At 40.5% G+C, this 19,860-nt stretch overlaps 1 protein-coding gene across 5 annotated transcripts in view; it reads left to right on the plus strand.

Moving 5' to 3' along the window:
* phf14 (PHD finger protein 14) overlaps positions 1–19,860 on the plus strand; it is a 222,761-nt gene that overhangs the window by 141,386 nt on the left and 61,515 nt on the right. Inside the window, exons 15-17 of one of the 5 annotated variants that reach the window (XM_069913736.1) lie at positions 677–733; positions 815–939; positions 16,069–16,183. In XM_069913736.1, the coding sequence (XP_069769837.1) occupies positions 677–733; positions 815–939; positions 16,069–16,183 (297 nt within the window). Of the gene's footprint in view, positions 1–676; positions 734–814; positions 940–3,258; positions 3,375–14,349; positions 14,785–16,068; positions 16,184–19,860 lie in introns of those variants that run through there. The other 4 variants (XM_069913737.1, XM_069913738.1, XM_069913735.1 and 1 more) reach the window with 4 other exon arrangements.

The raw sequence follows: 19,860 nt of genomic DNA on the forward strand, positions 1-19,860 counted from the left end.
ACATGCCACACAGGCCTCTTGCGTCCCCAGCGAGCTGTACTCCGCAGTGTACGTTTTTATCAGGCGGGGCCCGTCCACAGCACCTTTACAAAGACCATATGAAGGGCCGAACAAAGTCGTCCAGAGTTCAGGATCCACTTTCACACTGGACATCAGTGGTAAGAGGGAAGTGTTTACGGTGGACAGGTTAAAGCCAGCCCACCTCGACCCCACTGAACCAGTAGTTGTGGCCCAACCCAAGAAGCGAGGCCGCCCAGCAAAAAAGGACATCGGCACCAGATCTGGGGGGTGGGCTATGTGGCGGTATGCCATTAGGCAGGCGAACCGGTCCCGCTTGTCACGCATGCGGCGGGGCAGCCAGCCAAAATGGCGCCGTCGGGGGTTTCCTCCCAACCTCAGCACCAGGCTCAGAAGCCCAAGCTTGGGGACCCACGTGATGACCTTGTGACGTCGGGGCCCCCCAGCACGGTTCTCAGCCAGGTCCGGACTGGGAGTATAAGACCAGCCAGGCAGCCTGCAATAAATCAGATTTTGTTCACTGAACTCAATCCGTCTGGTTGTGTGAACCTTCAGTTAGCAGTGTAGCCGTGGCGGCAATGTCATCTTTAATTCAGAATGTTGATTGATAAATAGTTTTATAAATGATTTGTAAGAACGTATTTGTTTTCTTACACAGAGAAGTAAAGGGCAGAAACGAAAAAGACGTACCAGCTCGGATGGAGAAAAAGCTGAGGTTTGTGCTATTCTGGAAGGCACATTTATTTTCATTTCACAACATTATGTGTATAGCATCTGTAACTTCATTATTTTATAGGAACCACTTCCTCCTAGAACAAGACGGCGACGACAGACTTCATTACAGAAAAGACCAAAATCAGAGGACCTAAGGACAGAATGTGCAACCTGCAAGAATCCTGGAGACAATGAAAATTTAGTCAGGTAGATGCTTCATGAACTTTGCTCCTGTTACTTAGTTTTCTTCCTTTGTATTTATAGTGCTATAAGTATTATAAAATAATTTGCAATATGGCAATCTTTTAAAAATCTAATCCTGTTCAGAAATTTTACTTTGAAACACCAGGTTGATTATATCTATTGAGATGCCAGAAGTATTGACATTATTAGGTTTTGATGTAATTAAGTAGGATAATCTTTTTTCTGTGCTGGAGGATTAATTTCTCCTTGTCAGGTTGATTGTTAATGCAGTATTACAACAGGTCACAAAGATAAACAAGCAATAAACCAATCAAAGTTCTTCGTTAAAGTAAAGCCTATTCACAGCAGCATATAAATCAATGGGTTTGTTTGCTCCTGGCATCTCGTCATCCTGATGTGTAATTCAGTTAAAACATGTTTATTTACACACAATCAAAAAAAGCTTATTTAATTAGAAAATCTGGACATATTTCTGAATACTTTTTGAACTTCAACATACAGAAATTGGACCACTATTTTAAACCATGTTTCTATAAAAGTCGATGCTCAGTTGGATTTATTGAAAAAAAAACCTAAAAGTAATTTGAAACAGTTTTATAGAGTAATTACTTTAACAAAATGTGCACTGAACTGGGGTTTCTAATGGAACAGCTTTTATTCGACTGCAGCTTCCAACAATTTGCTATTACCAACTGCTGCCTATCCAGAGCTGCAATGCCTCCCACAGCGTAAGCAGGAGTGCCAGCAGTATCTGAAGCACAAATTGTCTGAGTATCTCAGGTGGATGATCTTAATCAGAACAGAAGATGAGATCACGGAGCATGACTTCACTCTAAAGCAGAAAGCAAAATGGCCTGTCTTTCTGATTTGTGATGATGAGTTTCTTCTTGTGTGCATATGCACCAAAATTCTTTCTTCCTGCTGCTAAATAGGTATTTTGCTTAAAAAAAACCTGATATAAACAACTCAAATTCAAATAGTATACTTAATTGAATTAAAAAGAAACAATAAATACAAAAAATATATATTCTCAATGATCATAGTGAAAAAAAAGTGACATTAGTGTAGACAGTCCTTTTGTGGTGTTGGAGGAGAACCTGATTAGTGTAACAAGGGGATGCACAGGAGCCTAATTGCTGTTGGAAAGAAACTGTTCTTCAATATTGAGGTGCTAGTTCTCAGGCTCTGTACCATCTGCCTGAAAAAGTCAATGGGGCTTTGTTTATGATGTTTATGTGATGAACCTGGCTATGTTTGCTACCTTATGAATTGCTGGGCAGTTGAATCCCCAAATGAAACTGTAATTCAACTAGTCAGTACACTTTCCACAGTCCACTTGTAGACGTTTGATAGAGTATTCAATTACATGATAAATGTACTCAAACTCCTCAGAAAGTACAGGTGTTGGTGTGCTTTTTTCATGGTGTTACCTTGATGTGCTGGCTCCAGGAGAAGTCTTCTGAAATATGGACTGCAAGGAACTTGGGCTCAAGCCCTTTCCACTGTTCCATCAATGTAAACTGATGTGTGGTCCTTTTGACCTTCCTTAATATCAACAATACGCTCCTTGGTGCTGGTGAGAGCAAGATTGTTGTTCTGACACCCCCCAATCAGTTTCTCAATCATTCTGACATAATTTTCAGGAATTTGGCCAACAATGGTGGTATCGCCAGCAAATTTATTCATATAGTTGGAGCTATATTTAGATATACGGTAATGTGTACAAGGAGTAGAGTGGGTGACTAAGCATGGAGCCTTGAGGTGTCCTTGTGTTGATGGTCACTAGGGAGGAAGTGATGTTGCTTATTCACACTGAATGGGGACTGCAGATAAATTTTCAGTAAACTTGCAGTCAACTGCAATAAGAACTGAGCTTCATCGTGTATTCCTTTATTGCCAAATTATGTGCCAACATCTAATCTCTGTTTCACGCATGACCATTTAACCAAAGAACCATCAGTGACTGAATATTTGTAAAAGAAGATTCAGGGTTGAGGAGGGGTATATTATCGATTCCAAGTAGTTAAATGAAATTCTAGAAGTTACATGCAATGCAAAATTTTTAGTTTCTTTGGAATCACAAGATGATCTGTCGAAATCTCGAAGTTTGTAAAAAGTCAAATTACATCCATTTCTTGCTGATGTATTCCAGTTTTGGATTTGCTCATGAAATGTTTAGCTTAGATCATGATGCATTTTAGGACTCAGTTCTAAAATCATGGAGTTGCACAGCATGAAAATGGGCCATGTGACCTACTGTGTCTGTGCCTATCGATCCTGATCCCATTTGCCTGAATTAATTCCATATTCCTCTATGCCCAGCTCATTCCACGTTTTCTAACCTTCCGGACCAGCTTACCATATGGGATCTTGTCGACGACCTTGCTGAAGTCCATGTAAACAATGTTGACTGCCCTATCCTGGAACATTCTGGAATCCAACAGAACATTATTTTTAATATCAAAATAAAATTTATTCACTATATATTTGTGTGTGTATGTGCTCATGTGTATGTGTATGAGTGTATGTGTGTGTCCTCTGCACCGCCTCCAAAGCCAGTGTATTCTTTCTCAAGTAAGGAGTCCAGATGCGATCTCATCAGTTGTAGCAGAACTATCTGGCTGTTCGATCCTTCTAGCACTGAAGGCCAACATTCCATTTGCTTCTTGATTACACGTCGCACGAGCACACCAAATCTCCCTTTCCCACCAGCATTTTGCAATTTCTCACAATTTAAACATAATCGGATATAATATTTTTTCTTCCAACGAAGATAACCTTGCATTTACCAGCTTTATACTCCATCTGCTAGACCCTTGCTAAGTCACTTAACCTATCTGTACATCTCTCTGAAGATTTTGCATCCTCTGTGCAATTTCCTTTGTCATTTAATTTGGTGTCATCAGCAAACAAATATACAGGTTATACCTCTCTTATCTGGCGCTCTGTGGTCCAGCACATATGAATCTGCTGCCGTTAGTACAAGGTCCTTACTGACAGCACAGGACTCAAACCCTGGTCCTGATTGCTGGTGTTGCGCTAACCATTATGCTTACCTTGGCACCCCATGTATTATTTCCTGTTCTAAGCTTTGTTCTACCTTTGATATGTTTACATAGAGGGTTCCCTTAGGGGTCAATTTCTGTTTTCTGGCATTTTCTGTAGTCTGACAATGGCCAGGTCCCAATGTGACTGGATTAAAGATTCAATCTATATACTATATGCTACACTTGATCCCTTCTTTCATATTATTAAAGTACATCATGAACAGTTGTGACTCAGCACTGACACCCCATAGCATCCACTCATCACTAATTGCCAAGCAGAGAAACACCCTTATAACATTCAAGGGAGGAGCCTTCAATAAGAGAACTTTGGCAGCAAGACTGAATGATGACATGATAGAACATTCTAAGAAGATGAACAGACAGAGGTCATGGGCATATTAACAGCATAGGTAAGGAGTCCTACAAAGGAGTTCAGGGAGTTGAGTAGAAATTTCAAAAGCAGAATCTCTGAGATTGTCATTTTGGGATTACTGGATAACTCCCTGTGCCACATGTAAAGAAATAAGATAAAAACAGTTGAATCTATGGCTAAAGAACTGATGTAGAAAAGGTTTAAAGGATTTAGAAAATTGGGCAGAGGTAAACTGAAAGGATGGGTTACCAGCACATGGGATTATGATATGGTTGCAATCACAGAAATGGGGTAAAAGGAAGGGAGAGATGGGCAACAGGGATGATGGAGGCAAAAGAAAAGGGGGTATTGCACTGCTAATCAGGGAGAGCATTACAGCATACTTGGGATATACTGGAAGCTATCTCAGTAGATTTGAGTAATAATAAAGGGGGCAATCAGTTTGATGGACTTCCTAATAGCCAGTGAGAATTAGAAGATAGGTAGTAGAGAATTTTTAATTTTCTCGATATTGATTGGATGCTTTAATATAAGGATTTTGGATGGAAAGGAATTTGTAAAGTACATTCAAGAGTGTCTTCTGAAGCAGTGATAGGAGAGAGGAGGGTAGTTGTTGTTGTTGCTCTCACTGGAAATCTGTAGCAACTTGTTCACTGCAGGGATCAGTGCTAAGTCCTTTGTTCATGGTCATTTTGCGACTAGGATGTGAATCTAAATTTAAAGACAAAACAAACTACTGGACTCGGAGACAGGGAAGAAGGATATAGTGGTACAGATCAATTGGACACTGGGTAGAACAGTGGCAGTTAAGTGTGAGGGAGTGTACTTTGGGAGATTAAATTCTATTCGGGCATAAAGAGTAAATGGCAGGAAAGAGTTTGGAATCCAAGTATGTAGCTCTCTGAAAGTCGAGGCACAGATGAATAGCCTCTGTGTGCTTGACCATAGGACAAGGCTTTGAATGCATGAGTTAAGATGTCATTTTAGATGTACAAAATATTAGTTAGACCGCACTTAAAAATATTGTGTTCTGATTGCGTAATCTAAAATAATTGAAGATATTGTTCCAAGTATTGATCTTTAATTAGCCACCTTTTGGAAATGAAAACGTTCAATTCCATAACCGACTGCTTTGATGTTAAAAACAACAGTTTGTCAAATTTTATTTTTCTGAAATGCAAAAAAATTAACTTTTAGTTCATGTTTAGTCTTGCAGTGAAAAACTGGTCATTTCAACTTTAGTTTCTAGTGTCTGAACTATTCACAAAGATTATGCTTAATTATGAGGGCTGCAAACTCAGTATAGAGCAGGGGTGTCAAACTCAAATTCACGGAGGGCCAAAATTAAAAACTTGGACTAAGTCGAGAGCCGAACTAAATATTTATTGAAAATTTTCAACAACATCTGCATGTTTTCTCTTCTTTCAACATATGTAATGTTAAACTTTAGGATATAACTTTAGGAGGATAATGTTACAGGTCAGGAGTAGGTAGCTCAAGTTCACCCTTTGCTTGACCTGAGGGAAACATATTTGGTCCCTGTGGAGATGTAGTCAGCATTCACAGGCTGTGTCCATTTTGGCCTGCATCGGGACTCAGCATTTCCTGCTCACTCCTCAGGCTCTAGGCCTCTATTCACCCTCGACCCACCATCCCTCTACCTGACCAGTCCTTTACCCAACCTCTACTCACCCCTCACTCCACTCGCTCTGCCTCTACCCACCCCATCCTATACACGCCCCTCTACTGCCTCTCCCTTCAACCTGTTCCTCCCTCTACCCGTCTCTCACCCTCTAATCCCCTACTTGCCCTGCCCTTCCCCTTTTACCTCTTCCCTATCCACCCCTCCTTCTACTCATCCCTCCCTCTAACTGCCCCTCGCACCACCATAACTTCCCCTGCCCATTACTCCTCACCTACACCCTCTGCCCACCCCTGCTTACCCACCAACTCAGGCCCAGCGCGCTGCCAATCAGCCTTTGCAGACAGCCACCATCTCTCTCTTCACGTGCAGGGCCGAACCAGCCGTCCCTGGGGTCCGCGCGGGTGCAAGCACTGAAGGCCGTGGCGAGCGGGAGAAGTGCACTCGCGCTGTGGAAGGGGCGTCCGGTGCCAGTCGCGCGGGGCTCGCGCTGCCCAGGGGCTATGCGCAGCCTGCCATGCCCGTCGCGCCGACAGGAAATCACAGGCGCTTGCCCATCCGCCGCACCGCTCGATAGGTGGGAGAAGTGACTGGTTGTGCGGGGAGCCTTCCAACTGGCTTGCCGGCTGATGACATCGACAGACTTCTCGTGTTACAATTTCTCGTGTTACAATGGGGAAGGATGTGCAATGAAGGGGGAGGATGGTGGGGGTGACATTACCAAAAAACAGCATTGGCTCTCGCTGCAGGGCGGGCCACCTCTAATACATTTTTGAAATGATCTTGCGGGCCAAATATAATTATATCGCGGGCCAAATTTGGCCCGTGGACCAGAGTTTGACATGTGTGGTTTAGAGAGTAGAAGAAATAATAAATAAAAAATTATAACATTTTATTTTATATTAAAAATATGTAACAAAAAGTTATATAAATTATATAACTGATTATATAAAAATTATAGGGTGGCACTGTTTGCGCAAGGGCAGCACGGTTAGCATAGCGGTTAGCGCAACACTGTTACAGCACCAGTGACTGGGACCAGGGTTCAGATCCCCCATGTCTGCATGGGTTTTTCCCGGGGTCTTCAGTTTCCTCCCACCGTTCAAAACATATCCGGGGTTGTAGGTTAATTGGGTGTAATTGGGGCAGCACGGGCTCATGGGCCAAAAGGGCCTGTTAATGTCCTGTAATTCTAAATTTATAAATTTAAATTAACAATTTCACCCTGCATGCATGTTCAGTAAACCATTTAATTGAACTATATTATCTTAACCTTGACTTTAATTACTGCAATCTGTAATTAAAATAAATTATATGGAGAAATGAGTCTTCAGATGCTGGAACTAGAGCAAGAATGAGATGCTGCAGGAACTCAGTGGGTCGGACAACATGTTGGGAGGTAAAGGGATGGTCAATATGTTATTTAGTTTAAAGCACTATTTATAGCCCCAGTTATGCAATTCACCAGGACCCTGGTCCCAGCACAGTTCAGGTGGTGCTTGACTCATTGGAAGAGTTCCCTCCTTCCCCAATACTGGTGTCCCAAAAATTCAAACCCACTTCTTCCACATGAGTAAGACACAAAAATCTGTAGACACCATGATTGAAGTAAAAACACAATGCTGGAGAAATTCAGCAGGTCAAAAGGGTTCTTTATATAGCAAAGATGAAAATACATAACAAACATTTTGGATGAGCCCTTCATCAAGCTATTTGCTCATTCTTTAATGAAGGGCTCAAACATGAAATGTTATATATCTGTCTTTGCTATATAAAGTACACTGTTTGACCCGTTGCATTTCTCCACGAGTCTTTGAGCCACGCATTTAACTCCGCATTTAGTAGGATATCCTAAAGGGAATGTAAAATCACTTTTTAGGCATACTTCTCCTGAAGTCAGTGAGTCCTTGAAGGATAGATGGAGGCAGGTATACACACAACATTTTAGAAGTATTTAGACAAGCAAGAAAGCTGCAGACCAAGTGCTGGTAAATGAGATTTGTACAGGTAGGTACTTGATGGTCATCATGGACATGTGGAATGAAGGTCTTGTTTCAGTGTTCTCTCTTATTCCAAAGATATCAAATGTTCTTTGTTCACAATGTAACAATGAAGATGCCATTCTTAAACTCAATCTAGCCCTGCAGGCTTCTTGAAAACTTATTAAAAATCAACCAGCATATGGAATCCTGATTGACTTCCAACTTTATTTGATGTAAAAGTTGTTTAAAATACTCTTATTCTGATTGAGGTTGACTTGTTCAGTGTTTGGTAAATATTACATCACACATCCCTGAACTGTATTTGGTGGAAAATGTCACAGAATTGTTGGGAGATCATGCCTTTCATCATGTCCACATTATTTTAAATTAATTTATGGAAATATGCCTTTGACACCAACAGACCATGACTGGAAAAATGGATGTAATTTTTTTTTAAATTCTGTCTTGCAGACCATCAGCTTATTAATACTCAATAACCTACACTTTAATGCTCTGTTAAATGCCAGAGTTCTTCAGATAACCCATCACACTACTGAGGATTCTGGTTAATCGTGTTCACTGAACAATTGTGTATTCTCATATGTGCTTTAAACTAGGTAAAAATATGCTGAGGGAATAGTAATCCTTCTGATGACAAAACTACTTCCTGCTGAACATTTTGTTTCAAGCCTTACCAAATGATTTAAGGTTAACATTCTGTTGTGTTGAGTCCCATGGTTCTAATAAATTTAAAAAATGAAATAGTAGATTACATGTGTGCAGGATGAGTGGCAAAGTACACAAATGCTATTGCAAGCATCCCCATTGTAAACAAAAAAAAACATGAATCATCTGCATTATTTTTTGACAAGGTTTTCTACCTTTTGGGAGCAATAGATTTAGACACCTAGTTCTTTTGATCCAATTTGTTTGTCCCAGTGCTGCAATTGCTCTCCAAAAAAAAACCATAAATCAGAAGCAATCAGTCATTAATTAGGAGAAAGGAGGCCCAATGTATCACAACCAAAATCTATTCATATCATATCCTATTTCTATTTGTCAATCAAGATGCATTATGGACAAGTAGCAGTGACTGAAGGAAGAAGTAAAGATTGCATATGCAAAATACTGAAGAAGATCATTTCACAGGGATAGATTTTAAAGGAAGAGTGTCCGAGTAGTATGGAGCAATGACCATATTTAGGTACTTTGCATGTAATTTATAAGGTTTGGCAAAATAATCATTCAACTATAATCTACTGCAAGCATTGTGACTGCTTTGAATTTGTTATTGGAATTAGTAAACTGTCCAGCTATTGGGATCATATTTCACATTGACAAATGTGGTTAGTCCTTTAGAATCAGAATCAGAATTTATTGTCATGAACAAGTCATGAAATTCTGTGTTTTGTGGCAGAATCATAGAGCAAACATTCATATTATAAACCATCTTACAACAATAATATTAAGAAAATAAAAATAATAGTGCAAGAAAAGTAGGCAATAATTATTCAGGAATCAGTTGGTAGCGGGGAAGAAGCTGTCCTTGTGCTGCTGAGTGCTTGTCTTTAAGGCTCCTGTACCTTTCTTCCCACGGTAACAGAGTGAAGAGGCATGGCCTGGGTGATTGGGGTATTTGAGGATAGAGGCTGCTTTTTTAAGACGCTGCCTCATGTAGATGTTCTCAATAGAGTGAAGTCTGGTGCCTGTAGTGGCACAGGCTGAGTTAACAACCCTCTGGAGTTTTTTTTTCTTGTCCTGAGATTTGGTACCTCCAAACCAAAGAGTGATGCAACCAGCTAGAATGCTTTCCATGGTACACCTGTAGAAGTTTTCGAGAGTCTTTGATGACATTCCAAATCTCAAACACCTCACAAAGTATAGCTGCTGGCAAGCCTTCTTCATTATTGCATCAACTTGGAGGCTCCAGGACAGATTCTCAGAGATGTTGACTCCCAGAAATTTGAAGAAAATTTTTACTTCATTCTCCAACATATTAGCTGCTTTATGCATCAAGGTCTCTCTTCCTGTGGATCACTGAAGCAAAGTATTCATTAAAAACCTCCCTAACCCTTCCCCAGTTAAATACTTTCTCATATTGTCTGTTCTTATCCTTGTCCATGGCTATGCTAAATGTCGGGGAACTCTGGTCACTTTCTCTGAAATGCTCACCTGAGAGGTCTGTCACTTAGCAAAGTTCATTGCCCAATACTAGATCCAGTAAGGCCTCTCCTCTAGTCAGCCTTTCCTTCCACATACTGTGACAGAAATCCTTCCTGTACACACCTAACAATTTCAACCCCATGGAAACCTTTGCACTTCCCAATCAGTATTAGGGAAGTTCAAGTTACCCATGACAACAACTTTATTATTTTTGCATCTTTCCAAAATCTGCCAACTCATCTGCTCCTCGTGGGCCTATAGGATACTCCCAATAGTGGATGATTCCCTTCTTGTTTCTGACTTCCATTCACTCTGACTCAGGTGATCCGTTCATGACATCCTCCCTTTTGCAGCTCTGGTTAGCAATGCCACTCTCCCCCTCCTCCCTCCTTTTACCTCCCTCCCTATCCCATTTGAAACATCTGAATCCCAGAATATCAAGCAGCAAATCCTGTCCTTGCAAAATACTTTGGCTACAACATCGTAATTCCATGTATTAACCCATCTTTCAAGTTCATCGCTTTTATTCTTAATACTTCTCACATTAAGTAAACACACCTCAACCCATTCAACTGACTATAGTTATCCCTTATCTATTGCCTGTTGTTTCTCACAGTCTCTCTGCACACAGCATCTACATTTCTACCAATTGCTACATCATCTGATGTAATGCTCTGGTTCCCATCTCTCCGTCAACCAAGTCTAAACCTTCCATAGCAGCTGTGGCAAAACTGTCTGCACGTAACATCCTATTACCCTCACGGGCATGTGGAATAGGCAGCTGTCCAGAGATTTCTACCCTTGAAGTTCTGCTTTTTACCTTCTTTCTAAACTCACTATTCAGGTCCTCCTGTGTATGTTATTGGCCCCAAGGTGTTCCACAATTTCTGGCTGCTCACCTTCCCTCTTGTTTAAAATTACTTGTTCAATTGTTTATATTTTTTTTCAGGATTATTACAGTAAAAGTCGAATTATCAGGCATTCTCACTATCTTAGTGGGGCTGGGCTGGCAGATTTTCCAGACTCTTGAATGTTAGTACATTTAATACCCAATGCACTTTTAATTCACTTTTTTTTAAAGATGTTGGGTAGTACAGTAAAATCCCTGGTGTGTGGCACCTACAGGAATTGGTAGATGGCAGATAAGTGAATTTCCCCATTGCTTGAGATTTCATGTTGCATGAATGGAGAACTAATGGTGGGACATGCCTATTTAAACTTTAATATTTTTTACCCATTTATTTTCAGTGATTTTTTTTTGTTGTGGGTTGCTTGAGGCTACTGATTGTTTAAATTCCAGTAACAGATTTAAAGGTAAAGGTTCCATTGTCAGGTAATACTACATTTAGAATGTAACAACATGAAATTCTTTATCTTTGCCTACCGTGAGGAAGACACAGAGTTGCTATTTTGTCCAGCGCCCTTCACAGAAATGAGGCCCCAGTGAGAATCGAACTTGCAATTTCACTATTAGAATTTTGTTGTGAAGGCGATAAAGGGCTCAATGAATGTTATGGGAGTGTAGGAACTCTGGCTTCCTGGACTGCAAGGGCTGCTCTGAAACTGGGGCTCCAACCCCACCAAGTCTGAAGGTAGACTGGGAAACAGCACCTGTCTGCCAGATACGAAACCATTAGCATTTTGAATAGACGAACCATAGCTTATTGGAGTGTAACTATGTTATAGTAAGGAGGCCTGCCGCTTTGCAAATATTTAAGAACAGCAGTGCTTTGAATATCAGAAAACTAGTACTTTTCTCATTTATCCAATTTTCACCAACCCTTCCCTTCCCTGCATTTTACGATGCAACTGTAGGAGGTACACCTTTTATGCCTTCACTGCCTCTCTGACCATCATCCAAGGACCTAAACAGCTCTTCTGGGTGAAACAGTCTCCTCCTTCAAACTCGTCAATTGCAGTCAGTGCACTCCGTGTGGCCTCCTATACAGTGGCAAGACCAAGTGTCATTCAGATGATGTGTTAGCAGAGCAACTGTGCTCTGACAACAGCAACCTCTTGAGATTCCTTTTACATGTCACTTCAGCTCCCTTTCCCATTCCCACAGCAACTGGTTCTGTCCTCAGCATTCTCGCATGCCCCAGTGAGGCCCAGTGCAAAGTAGAACAACACGTATTCCACACAAGTGGCCCACAGCCTTGCATTATAAACATTGAATTCTCTCATTTCAGGTAATCCAGACCCCTCTGCACCCCTTTCTCTCTCCCATTCATCCATCGAGGATCACCCTTTGTTTGTCTTTTCCATTCCTCCTGCCTAACACCACCATGAGCTAGATTTGTTAACCTTCCCCACTTGATTCATTTTGCCCATCACCCATATCCACTTGGGTTTCTTCTCCCTTGGCCTACCGTTCTTCTTCCCCATGTCTATTTCCAACTGCTTATCTTCTGTCCCTTATCTGGTTCTAATCTGCATTTTCTAGTCCCTGTCTCTACCTTACCCCCCACCCCACCCCCAACACCTGGCTCCATCTGTTTTTTTTTCTTATCTGATCCAACTATTATCCACGTGCTTTTGTCTATTTTTTTCCCACTCCACCACCTGGCTTCATTTGCCAATCAATCCACCTCACCTGGTTCCACCTAACTACTACCTGCCCCTCTCACTTCTTTCTGCACTCATTCCAGATGCAGATGCCCAAAATATCAACTACCACTTTGACTCTGCAGTTGTTGCTTGATGTACTGAGTCCTTCCAGCAATTTGTTTTTTTACTGCCCCATTGATAATGCTGATGTCTGTAAAATGGCCTCATTTTGTCTTTAAGCTGGGTTGTAGATAATGCAGAATTGCTTTCTCTAAAATGAATGAAGTTAGCATATCCATTATGTTGAAACCTTAGTTCAGTATATCCTGCAATACTAAGAATCACTGATGTGTGTAAATTTACCGCTGCATAGAAATTTGATGATGTAATTTCAAATAGGAAAATGTATGTGACAGAGTGTTCAACTGCAATGCTTGAAAAGCTGCAGACACTTCATTACCTTTCCCTGATTTAACAATTCTTTTTTAATAGGCTTAGAATATTGAGAGTATCAAGAGCAGGCTGCATTCAGTCTATTTCACTAGGGAAACATTGAGTGCACCACTGTTTTTGGCAGATAACAAGGCAATAACCTAGGCTTCGTAATTTAGATAAATTGGCATCACTGAATAGAATAACCTCACAAGTACCAAGTTTCCACAGCAATTGCAGGCCATTTTCCCTACGTATTAGTATTGTCACTCTTAACTAACCCATAGCGATCGTTTTATTTGCAGGAAGACATGTTTTCTTGTAAATAAATCTCTTGATGGCATTATATAAAGTGATCTTCAAACCAACTCAATGGAAGATGATGGTGGTTGGATTTTTTTAATGTGTATTATTTAATAATGGCAGTAACCAAATTATAATTTCTGGTTAAAAATAATGGATTAGGAAATCCATATTTTGAAGGTTTTTGTAATGCAAGATGTTTAATATTTATATCATGCAACTTTGATTACCACAATGTGTTTCAATTCCTCCTGGAACTCCAAAATGCTTACCATAAGAGATATGTACTTTTGGAATGAATTCCATTCAATCACATGCTTAGAATGTAGTCAGTAAAAGCTCCCTTCAAGTATGCAAAACCAGGAAATTGTGATCATATTGATCAATCCAGGCATCAATATCTTGTAGGTCACTACTCGAGGTGTTGCCCTCACTAAATATTGCACAGCTGAACACTCTTCAGGACTAGGAGAAAGATCTACCAGTGGTTTTTTTTTTAAGATATGAATTGCTCCAAGGCTTGTTTTTGTTTAATTTCTATTGATTGTTAATATGATTCTACATGATGCTGAATTGTTTTTCAGTGTTCCAAAACTTCACAGGAAACAAATAGCAAACACAATAGGATGGCACGGTTAGCAAAGCGGTTCACGCAGCACTGTTACAGAGGCAGCGATCGGGACTGGGTTTTGAATCCCATGCTGATTATAAGGAGTTTGTACGTTCTCCCCGTGTCTACCATGGGGGCTATGGTTTCCTTACACCATTCAAAACATACTGGAGGGTTGTAGGTCAATTGGGTGTAATTGGGCAGCAAGGGCTCGTGGATTGAAAGAATCTTATACCATGCTAAATTTGTCTAAATTTAAAAGCCAATTGTTCATGGAAACAGGTATATTATCAAGCATTTCTCTTGTATTGCAGCATTACAAGGAAAATTATCAATGGATGCACAAATCAGAATAAGTATTGAAGCAATAGGGACTGGAAGGTAACTGAACTGAGACTGGGAGAAGAAAATGGAGAAGTTATCGTTGAAATATTAAGATACTGAGAGGAGTGCTCAGAAAAGAATGTTAAATTAGGGGTTTGAATGTGTTAAGGGCATTGATTTATCACTGAGATGAGTAACAATTCTGATCAGCACTATGAACCTTTGGAATTCACTATTTCAAAAGCTGTGGATGTTTGTATGTTGCACATTTACAGGACTGAGATTAGTTAATTTGTGGACAATAAAGAGAAATATCAAGTAATAAGATCATTCAACAGGAAGTTGGAGGAGGGATTTCTACAGAGAATTAAAATATGTATCTTCAAATGTTGAACATCTGAAATAAAAACTACAAATTCTTGTAACCATCAGCATGTCATGTCATTAGTTTGTATCCTTGGAAGGAGGAACAACATTTACATTTCTGACAATGTTAAATCTAAAGCATTAACTATATTTGACCTTCTGCAGATGCTGCCCGACTTCCTGTTTTTACAGTAAAATTTTATATGGACTAATGAATGGTGGAAATAGCTCAGGAGCTGTTTCCAGTCAGTCCAGACATTCATGAGTCAGTTCTGAGCACAAGTTGAAAAATACACAGACACCCAACTGCTGTGACAGGGCTTGCACAGCATTACATCCAATAAGGTGAAATAAGGCAGTATAATCAATTATGATACATCACTTATAAACAAGCTCAATGCCCATTGTGCTTCGTATGAAAGTATAAACAATCAAGAACCCACACAAGCCCCTATAGACGCTGGTGTCTCCATGTACCCAGGCTGACATGAACATTCAGGAGGGTGAAATCTTTGGAAAGTGTCTGGCCCAGAGCATGTACCTGACCAAGTCCTAAGAACTGTGCAAACCAACAGAATGGAATTTTTAAAGACATTTTGAACCTCTTTAGATAGCATTCAGAGGGCTCCACCTGCTTCAAAAGGGCATCCATCATCCTCGTGCCCAAGAAGAACTAGGTGATGTTGTTCAATGACTATTGACTAGAGGCACTGACGTCTGCCATGATTTAAGTGTTTTGATCGTTTATAGATGGAGCACATCAACTCCTACCTCAGGAAGAACCTGGAGCCACTTCAGTTCACCTGTCTGTGTTAGATCAACAGGAACACCCGTGCCAGGCTGTTGTTCATTGACAACAGTATAGACTTCAACACCATCATGCCAGTAAAACTCATGACTAAACTGAAAGACCTGGAACTTCCGCATTGACAGGCGCCAATCAGTGTATATTGTCCACATCACCTCTCCATGATGGCCATCAACACAGGCACATCAAAGGCTGCATACTTAGTTCCCTACTTCATTCCTTGTTCACCCATGACAGCTCAGCCAATTTCAATCTACAAATATGCTGATAACCCACTGTTTTGGCCAAATAACTGGAAATGATGCAACAGAATGATCGAGTACCTGTTGTCATGGTACCATAACAGTAATCTTGCTCTCGAAGTGCCAAAACTAAGAGCTTATTGTTGATTTTAGGAAGCAAGGTTGAGGGGCCACACGCCTGTCTGCATTGGTGGGATGGAGGTGGAAAGAATCAGAAACGTAAAGTAGAAGGCTGCACCAGGTAGTAAATATTGCCAGGCCCATCACAGACTCTGACCTCCTATTCATTACAGACTTATCTACGTGAGGCCCTGCTTCAAGAAGGCAGCCAACATCATTAAAAAAGCCCCATCAACTTGGTCAGAATCACGTCTTGCTTGTACCTTTGGACAAAATGTACAGATGCCGGTAAGCCACCACCCCCAGGTTCAAGAACAGACTTTTCAACAGCTTTCCGATTCTTGAATCTCCCCTTGGTCCACCAGTTATGGATTGCCTGTACTAATGCAAGTCACATTTTTTTTAACACGAGGGTTATTGTGAATATCGATTATTTATCTTGTGTATTTATTGTATTTTAATTTTATTCATTGTTTACTGTTATGGTTTTGCTGTTTATCAGCAGCAGGTAAGAAATCTGGGCATTTTATGTTATCATTATATGATATAATGCTTCCACAATATATTGAATGACATAAAAACCCACTAGATAGATAAGAAAGAATTACTAAGTGAAAAGCGATAGTAGATACTAGTTCTGTCATTCATAGCAATGAGCATACTAGACTTTTGCATTGAATATTATGAGAGCTCATTTATATTTATGTGAGTGCCCCTAAGTTGGGTGTTCAGGGATGGTCTGTAAAATATCTGATGAATCATGCAGGCCAATGCCTAATATCCAGTCAACAATTTTGGTGCTTTTATTCTAGGGCAGTCAATATTGCCTTAAAGATCCTCTAATAAGTGCTTAACTGTCAGCATGCAATAGAACTTGGCAGTTGACTTTCGAGTTCAGATAAAAGTCTAACCAGCTGTAAATGTGGAAAGTAATAGGCATCGTTCCTTTTCTAGCAACCTCAAAATTTGGGCTAATAAGTTATTATTAAGCATTTGTTAGCATTTAGTGGTAAAGGGAAACAAGTAGAAAGAATGTGTTAGTTAATTTAAAGAGCAGCTTGATAAAGTGAAATTTTAGAAACCTTGAAAATTTCTGGTATACTTTTAATTGATTTTTAAATGTTTAGGTTAATCTCATGTCCTTAGCTTGGTGATTTTGATCAGAGACCGCAAATTTTATAATCGGAAAGGAAAAAAACTGCAAATGCTGAAAATCTGAAAGAAAAAAATGCTTAAAATACTTAGCGAGTCAGGCGGCATCTGTGGAGAGAGATAATTAATGTTTCAGATCAATGGCCTTTCATCAGAGCTCTCAGATAAAATTGTGTTGAGAACCACTAGACTGGTCGTGTTTCTTCAGCTTTGTAGGACTTGCCTTTCATAGCCCACTCTATCCTAAACTGGTTTCCAGTCATTTAAATATGGAATCTGACACATGGACTTGATCTTCCAACTTTTTATGTGCTGATTAGTAACCCACTTAATTAAAAATCTCTCTACTCATGATACAGAGATGTAGTTTAATGTGTGGTTTTAACTTAATTCCATTATTCTCAATATTTGCCAATTAATTATTGATTTATTATCAGATTTTTATTCACTGTATTTTGGATTTCCAAAGTAATATGTTTCATTGAGTTAATTTTAAATGTTCTCCTCTGGCTTAATTATTTATGTGTTCTCTTTTATCCTTCCATTGCTTCCACATCTTTCTTTCTATACCATGTTTCCTTTCACCAATTTTTTCCTACCATAGAGCCAGCCAATACGTTTAATGTTTACTCTCAGTTTTGTGCTTGTAGTTCATTGGCAATTGGCAGGATGCAAGAAGAATTTCTCTGCCCTTCTTTGATATGATCCTGGGATCTTAAATACTTTCTCAGATTTATTATCAGAGTACACACATGACATCACATACAACCCTGAGATTTTTTAACTGCAGGCGAGGCAGAATTACTACTTATTGATAAAGCTAAATAAAACTACACAACCTACTCATGTAAACAAATAAATGTTAACAGATAAAAAAAATCTAAACAAGCTTCAACTCAGAGAGAATTTTTAAAAATCAATAAAGTTCAGAAGTAAGAGTCCTTAAATTAGTTCCTGATTGAGTTTGTTGTTGAGGAGTCTGATGGTGGAGGGGTAGCAGCTATTCCTGAATCTGATGGAGTGAGTCTTATGGCACCTATACCCCTTCCCTGATGGTACCATCTAGAACAGAGCATGTGCTGGATCATTAGTGTCCCAATACCAAGTCAAGTCAATACAAGTTTATTATCTTTGAATTGTACAAGTACAACCTGACAAATCAGCATTCTCAGTGCAAAACATGCAGACTTGGAGGGTGGTCGCTCCTGGTCCTCCTGAAGTCAACCATCATCTCCTTTGACTTGTCCACATTGAGACTCAGGTTGTTACTTTCGCACCATTTCATGAGATTTTCTGCCTCTTCTCTGTAGAATGACTCATCATCATTGCTGATGAGGTCAACTACTGTTGTGTCATCTACAAACTTGATGACATGTTTGGAGCTGGATCTGGTGATGCAGTTGTGGATCAGTAGAATGAATAGGAGTGGGCTGAGCACACAGCCCTGAGGTGTGCCAGTGCTCAGCGTAACGGTGCCTGATATTCTGCTACCGACCTAGACAAACTGTGGTCTCTGATCCAGTTACAGAGAGGGGTGTTGAATCCAAGTGAGGACCACTTCTCCACTAGCTTCTCAGAAATGATCCTATTGAACACTGAGCTGAAGCCAATGAACAGCAGTCTGGCATATAAAGCAATGTTCTCCTGGTGGACCAGGGTGGAGTGAAGTGGCAAAACTAGAGCATCATCTGTGGAATGGTTTCTTCTATAGGTGAATTGAAATGGATCTAGTATTTCTGGGAGGCGTGCATTGATGCGTTCTATCATCACACTCTCAAAGGGTGGAGGTCACTGCTTCAGAGCAGTAGTCATTGAGGCCTGTTATTGTCACCCTCTTGGGTACTAGGATGATGGTGGCTATCTTGAACCCTGCAGGAACGATGGACTACTGCAGTGAGGTGATGAAGATGTCTGTGAAGACACCTTGTGTGTGTTCATCTTGGATAGGGTTATCCTCATCTCATCTGCGGCAAAACAGAGCTAGTTTATCATGGGGACACGGAGCTTTCCTTGGCATCATCCTGTTCTACTCATCAAAATGTGCATAGAAAGGGTTCCGTCTGTCCAGAAGAGATGCGTTGTTGTCCTTAATTTGCATGGTTGACTTGTTATCCTTAATAGTCTTGATCTCTTGCCACTTGCACTTCGTGTCTCTGGTATCACACAGCTGTCCATGGATCTTCTGTGCTTACCCACGCTTTGCCTTCCAGATTGGACGGGAGGGTTCATCCCTGGCTGATCTTAGTGCTATCCTACATCCTGTCCTGATATCAGCATCATGAGCTCTGAGAAGGGCCCAGACCTCTGCATCCAACCATGGTTTCTGGTTCACCCCGGTTGTGAAGCATTTGATGTCTGTGACATCCTCAATGCATTTGCTGATGTAGCCAGTCACTGAGCTCGTGTACTCCTCTATATTTACATGGCCGTTGGAGATGGACACCTCACTGAAACAACTCCAGTCCTTGGTCTCAAAGAAGTTTTGCAGTGCTGCTGTAGTCTCCACCACCACCCTACTCCACCCCAGGCCATGTTATGATCTCCTTGCGAACTGATGTAGTTTGCTTTGCCAGTAGTCTGTACTCCAGGGTTGGCAGGACAAATGTGTGATCCAAGTAATCAAGGTGGGGTTGAGGTGCAGCCTTTTACGCACCAGGGATGTCAGTGTACACTGATCCAGGGTGTTCTCTTCTCTGGTAGTGAAGTTCACATTGTGTTGAAAATGTGGTATAACCGTTTTCAGGTCGGCATGATTGAAGACTTCACTAACAATCATGGCTCTGTCAGGATGGGCCGTGTTACAGTCGGTCACA

The sequence above is a fragment of the Narcine bancroftii genome, chromosome 1 (genome assembly GCF_036971445.1).
Source record: "Narcine bancroftii isolate sNarBan1 chromosome 1, sNarBan1.hap1, whole genome shotgun sequence".
Lineage (NCBI taxonomy): Eukaryota > Metazoa > Chordata > Chondrichthyes > Torpediniformes > Narcinidae > Narcine > Narcine bancroftii.